Source organism: Morone saxatilis, unplaced genomic scaffold (genome assembly GCF_004916995.1).
Source record: "Morone saxatilis isolate NCDOM2014 unplaced genomic scaffold, NCSU_SB_2.0 Contig0, whole genome shotgun sequence".
Taxonomy (NCBI): Eukaryota; Metazoa; Chordata; class Actinopteri; family Moronidae; genus Morone; species Morone saxatilis.
In genome coordinates this window covers 20931364-20937616 of record NW_023339650.1, presented here as the reverse complement: position 1 = coordinate 20937616, position 6253 = coordinate 20931364, and the positions used below count along the sequence as shown (strand labels likewise).

General features: G+C 40.8%; 1 protein-coding gene across 1 annotated transcript; it reads right to left on the bottom strand.

The window, feature by feature from the left end:
• Positions 1–56: 56 nt before the first annotated feature.
• si:ch73-264p11.1 (uncharacterized protein LOC100000923 homolog) lies at positions 57–5536 on the bottom strand. Its single transcript, XM_035659491.1, has 4 exons — positions 5148–5536; positions 3626–3689; positions 1996–2242; positions 57–1912 (listed from the first exon to the last, which is right to left on the bottom strand). The coding sequence occupies exons 1-4, from the start codon at positions 5318–5320 to the stop codon at positions 1869–1871; spliced, it is 528 nt and encodes a 175-aa protein (XP_035515384.1). The 5' UTR covers positions 5321–5536; the 3' UTR covers positions 57–1868.
• Positions 5537–6253: the final 717 nt, after the last annotated feature.

Below are 6253 nucleotides of genomic sequence, written 5' to 3'. Positions count from 1 at the left end.
TGACACCAGGATCTCGTAATTACGAGATCCTGGTGTCATAATGGTGGTGTCATAATGGTGTCATAATTTTTTTAATTCTGTTAGATTCTGAGAGCAACATAAAGTTTCCCATTAAAACAGTATAATAGTGTAAAGGCAATGCACTGTGGGTAATATTTGTCGTTTCTCAAGTGGCCTTTGAACAAATGCTGTCAAATATATGGATAAATCCTAATTTATGAAAAGAATCAACACAGATATTATCTCTGTGACCTAAGAATAGTGTGCATTTAGAAACTGTAGCTTCTCACTGGGCTTAAACAACATTGAACACTTATTGTAACTCAATATAGTCGGACGAAAGACTTATTCACACACAGGCGGTTCACCACAGGTACTGTGTGTCGTTGGTTTGTTTGTGTGCATCACTTTCTTGAGCACCTGCTTTTGAATCACCAGAGGCTGTGACAGCTCTCTCTCTCTCTGGTGGTCTGATGAGAAAAGAAGAATTTTTCAGCAGGAGAGGAGCAACGAAACCCACTCCTAACACACACTTAAGGTTCTTTTAAGTCCAAACAAATATTATGTGTGTATTAAAGCCTGATATATCTTCGTCCTCTGGGCCACAGAGCCGCACTGGGTCACATGTTACCATCCTTTCTTTTTTTTTATTCAATCACACATACGCATTCCTGCTGCCCCACTAGAGCACCAAAAGTAGATTAATCAGAAAATAGCCTCTAAAAACAGTTTTTTTGTTTTTGTATGTTTGCTTTATAAGAAAAGTACAGTGATGAAATTAAGAAACCTTTTAAAAAAAAGATTCACCTCTTCAGTAGGAACCAGTGAGCTTTGGGCTGCGACACACAGACAGACAGAGGAAGTAAGAAAGTCTTGAGAGACACTGTTGGTTTTGTCTTTTCTTGGAATTTGTTAAGAATGAAAAAAAATATATATACAAAGAAAAACATGAGAAATATACTTTAATTTTATGCCACTTCTCGATAGTCTACGTGAGTGTTTCTACATTCATCTTGAAAGAACATGAAACGACCTCTTTGGACTGTATTAAAGCTCAGTTAGAAGCTGTAAGCGGCTTAATACTTTAAGACTATAAGCATGTCTCTTTTGATACTGATCTGCACCAATGACTTCTTTGAATAGATCTTAACACTTTATACATGCAAATTATCTATATTTAGCATTTAGAATCAGATTTGAGACGTTAAGTGTAAGTCAGCATCTCACTGTAGGTGTCACAAATATATCATGCTAATGCTCAACTGAACAGAAATAACATACCAACACAGTGTACATGCATAACCACAAAGACAGCTGCGTGTTAGCATGTTAAATATCACCAAACAACAAAGTGATTACAGTTCATCCACTGGGGTCCTTTAATGTCTAAAGATACTTCAGTCTGGACCGCAGTCGTGGACGGGGTCATCACTGTGTTCCTGATGTTCAAATGCAATGGAGATATCAGTGTCTAAAGAACATTGCTGAGAACATAAAACCCTTCGAAAGGTCTCTTCCATGGTGTCATATTGAGCTGAGGAACATAGACAGGCTCCCAAAGTGGACACAGACACCAAAGAACAAGTAAAAAAATATATAATTAACATAACTTAACTTCCCTTTAATGGACAGGAAAGGAGTCAAGAGAGGGGATTCGAACCCTCGCGGCCGCAGCCTCGGTTTGTGGAGCTCCAGCTCTACCAGGTGAGGCCCTAATCACACAAGCAGACAAAGAGTTTCTTCTTCAGCGTCTGTCCATTTGTCCAAGTTCCTTATTCATAATGCTGATTTTGAGTCAGTCTGAGAACCTGTCATCCTTGTTTAAATGTCTTTTCCACTGTGTGTTTGATACTGAAAGTCAGAGTTGTTCAGGAAGGCAGGACTTCGACGTACTCAGAAAGGTCCGGAGCATCTGGAGGAAAATGGAGAAAAAGGTCAAAAATAAAACCACAAATCAAAAGGAGACGCTGTGAAGAGATTAAAGGTGTGACTTACTCTCATAGTCGTGGTCTTCTTCAGGTGCAGGCGGGTGCTCCCTCTGTGGCGCCGGCTGCCTCTGTGGCGCCGGCTGCCTCTGTGGCACCGCTTCAGGTTCAGGTTGTCTTTGGGACTGGATCAACATGGCTGTCTTCCTTTTGACGGAGTGGCGCAGGTGTATGGCGAGGCCCTGGTTCCTCCTTTTATAGTGATGGATCAGATCTTCCAAAGTCTTAAAACTCGTCTCCTGCAAACCTCCTGATGCCTAAAAGGTATACAAACAGAGATTTAGCTTAAAATGATATAAAACAGGAACTGGAACAAGCAAAGTATTAATTCATTACTAAAACAGCTTTGATTTATCATTTCAGCTCAAATGGTGCATTCACAGTGTGTCGGAATAATCTGAAAAATTAGCTCCTAAATGGGAATATTCAGGTGAATCGTTCCCTCAAGTGGGAACAAAAACTGCAAAGGTCAGCCAAAATGTTGAAATGTAATTTGTTATATGGTTATAACTGTTAGTTATAAAATCTAAAGCTGTAGAGGCCTGATCACCAGTTAGAGTTGACATTTTGTTTTTATTGTCATCACCAAGTAAAATATCTGTAGTCATTCAGAGATCTGGGGGCGAAAACTCTGTTTACACTTAACATTTGTACAGATTTGAGAGATACTTGCTTTGACTGGAAAAAAAACCAGTATCCTCTATCAGCAAGTGTGATACAAAGTGGAGTATTTTTGTTAAACTGACGTCAGAGGAGTTTCCTGTGCGACGTGGGGGTGAGCCTGACCTACTGAGTTTCCATTTGTAATGTTCCTTTTAAAGACGTAAACATCTTTCTAATAAATTTAATATATGAGTAGGGAAAACCTGTGGTTGCCAGATTTATTTAGGCTGAACTCTCAAAGAACTGGAAAAAAGAGTTGCTCTGAAAACAGCAAATATGCTGGATTATAAAGAACTTCCAACTTATTTTACCATATTTTAGTTTATTGTGTTGTTTTATTCCTGTTTATAACTGAAGCTCCAGTGTGTAACAACTGAATATAATATTTATAGGTTTATAGGTGTTTTCATTCGTGTATAATCTCCTGAATATAAGATGAGTTCATGTTGAACTCACGTATGTCTACAGAAGCCCAGAAAGGACAAACACTGTTTTGTGGTCACTGGTATTTGCTCTCTACCTCGTCTGGCATCGACAGACTTTGGTCTCAGTCAAACTTGTTCAGCAGCAGAAGACTGTTAGCTGTTAGTTTGGTTTTGGTTTTCTTGCTTCAATTGTGGTATTCCTGTAAACAAACCTTCTGTTGAGAAACAATACTGAGGTCATGTCCTTAGTATTGTTTCTCTATCAGGCCAAAGTCCAAAGTTAGAAATGTTTCCTGATTTAAATCATAATGAACCCAAAAGAATTTGACCGAAACATTTGACTAACTAACTTTCAATACTTGCTGCAGACACATTTTGTATTGGGGTTCAATATTCAGCTCAACAAAGCTCTAAGTGTTGTTTGGACACTAACAGTGTAGAAGGAGGGCTTTGAAACAGCATTTAGGTGGAGATTAAACTTGCAGAACATACAACTGAGCAGTCAGTTAAATAAATAAAATGAATTTAACATGCAATGTGGGTCTGTCTTACCAGGAGAGTATAGTGTCCACTGTGTGTCTGCAGCAGTCTGTAGGTATACACCACCCTCTGTTTACTGCAAAGAGAAACAACATACAGACGTTTAACCATCGATGATATAAAGAACGATGATAAAACATCTGCTTAAATATTCCTCTTTACTTTATTAGTTACTCCCTGTAAGAAGTAGTTTGTTACCCTCATTTAATCGCCTGAGATCAAGTATTACGAAGCATTTAACGAGCCAAACGCTGGAGTCACTATATCTTTAGAGTAGACTACTCCAGTTTATTGACATCTTTATCACTAAAGCCGTGGTTATACATAGAGCTGGGAATACATACGATTTTATTGATACTAACACAATTATCGATTCCGCTCATCGGCCTGATTCTTGGTTGATTCCCTTAATAATATCTGATACATTGTCTGGGTGGAAAGAAATAAACCCACGCTGCCTCAACTGTTTTCTGAGTCTGAACACATCGTAAACCAGACTGCAGTTGTAGTAGTTTGTTTCTTTCTCCAAAAGTTTCCAGCAGCGTAGACAAATAAGTTTGACATACTGCCAGAAAAAAACCACTGATGATTTCCAGGAATGACAGCCGGTTCCTCCTCGGAGTCGGCACAAGACTGAGCAGGCTGAAGAGCCGCTCCACTAGAGGATCATGGGATATTCAATTAAATTTTATTTGTATAGCGCCAATTCATAATAAAAGTTATCTCAGGACACTTTTCAAATAGACCAAACTCCTTTTAACATTATTCACAGAGACCCAACAGTTCCCGCCATGAGCAAGCACTTGGCGACGGCTGCATATTGTAGAGAACCAGCGCATCTCTGAGTTTGAGGTAGCTGTATCCTCCTCATCAAAAGCAAAAACAAGTTGCGCAAAAGTTCATGAAAGTGCACATTATTTTCCATTAAGTAGATAATTGAGGAACTTAGGTAACACGAGTAACAACGTTTACACTGCTGAAGAATCCTCCGTCCACTGTCACACCTGAAGGCCTTTTTCTCTCATTAGAAGCATTTTCTTTACGTTTAATTATTGCTGCATGAGAGTCGCTTTGTATTTGAGGCAGAGGCAGCAACCGACCACAACGAACTGGGTGCAAACATACACGTCTTTAAACTAACTTTGACCAAAAGAAATCTATTATTGTTATAAAGTATGGCAAGACTCTGCTTGTTCATGCAATATTTAAAAATGTCTGTTGTTGAGTGAATGATTGTGGTAAAATATCACAAACACACACTTACAAACAAACCTCTTGTGAAAATATTTCATTTACAAACGACAAGATAAAGGTTCTTGTTCATGCATCTGTTGTTCATTAACTATTTCAATATAAATAAACTCTCTGATTTGAGTAAACTGAAACTAAAACTCAAATATAACCTGAAAATACACATGAGAGAGTCTGTTTATATATTAAAACTTTTACCAAGAGCAACACTAACTCTAATACCAATATTTCCATAACAGGGAAGAAACAGGTACAGTCACATCAAAGTGTACTGAGTACTCACTAAACACACAGACACATGGCTCCCTGGATGGTCTCGCTGTCTCGGATCAGGTAGGCTCCATCCTTGTTCTTCCTTCCCAGCAGTTCCTCACAGTCCTTCTTGCTGATGGCACCGTGGTAGCACACCGGCATAGCTGCTGCCATGGCGGAGAGAAGACTGCAACAGACAAACATCCACCACACCAAAATCCCGGCTCACCCACCCTCTTGCTTTCTCAGCACAGCTGCATGTCTAGGAACAGCAGCTGTGCGGTCCCCTTGAGGTTTGATAGGAGATCCATAGATATCCAGGTGTGGTTCTGATGGTGGATTTTGTTCCCTTGACTCTGCAGCAGAGAGAGAAGAAGAGGAAGGAGGCGAAGAGAGGTCAATGCTTAAGGCATGGAGGTGTTCAGCTGAGTGAAAGAACACAGAGAAAAACCACTGAGTTGGCCTGACAGTTTCACAGGAAGTGTGTGTGCGTGTGTGAGAGACAACAAGGTGAGCAGCAGCACTCTGTCAATGCATGTCTAGACGGAGTTGTTCTCGATTACAGACTGTATTTCTGATGTTAGGTTATGACTACAACGGGTTGAACTACAAGGTGACGCCTCGTGTTTAACGGTGGTGGACCCGTCTCTCTGCGGTGAACCCTTAAAGATGGTTACCAGGGCCACTCACGATGGTCATGCTACACGACGCTGGGCCCAGACGCACCTGAGGCACGCTGGGTTGCACACTCTGAAACTACTGAAAGAGGGCATCACAAAGAAATGAAGTGATAGAGCTGCTTTAACGTCTGTTGTCCTGGCTTGCTATAGTAAAGCATCTTACACCCGTTTCTCAGAACTTACAGGTTTTAAGGTGTTTCCAGACTGTGGAAGTTGTGTATGTCTGTCCTGCAGGAGGTGGCGTATACGCTTGCCTCCATGACGTGGGTGTGGTCGTCACGTTTCAGACAGTGGCGAAGTGGAGCTAAAAGACCTGACCCTCCCGTTCACATCCGGTGCGCTGGATGAGCGACCAGAGGCCTGCCCAGGACAGCTCCAGGGCAAAGGATCCCCACACACACAACACACACACTCACACACACAGCACACACACCACCTCTCTGTGATTATCCCCTTC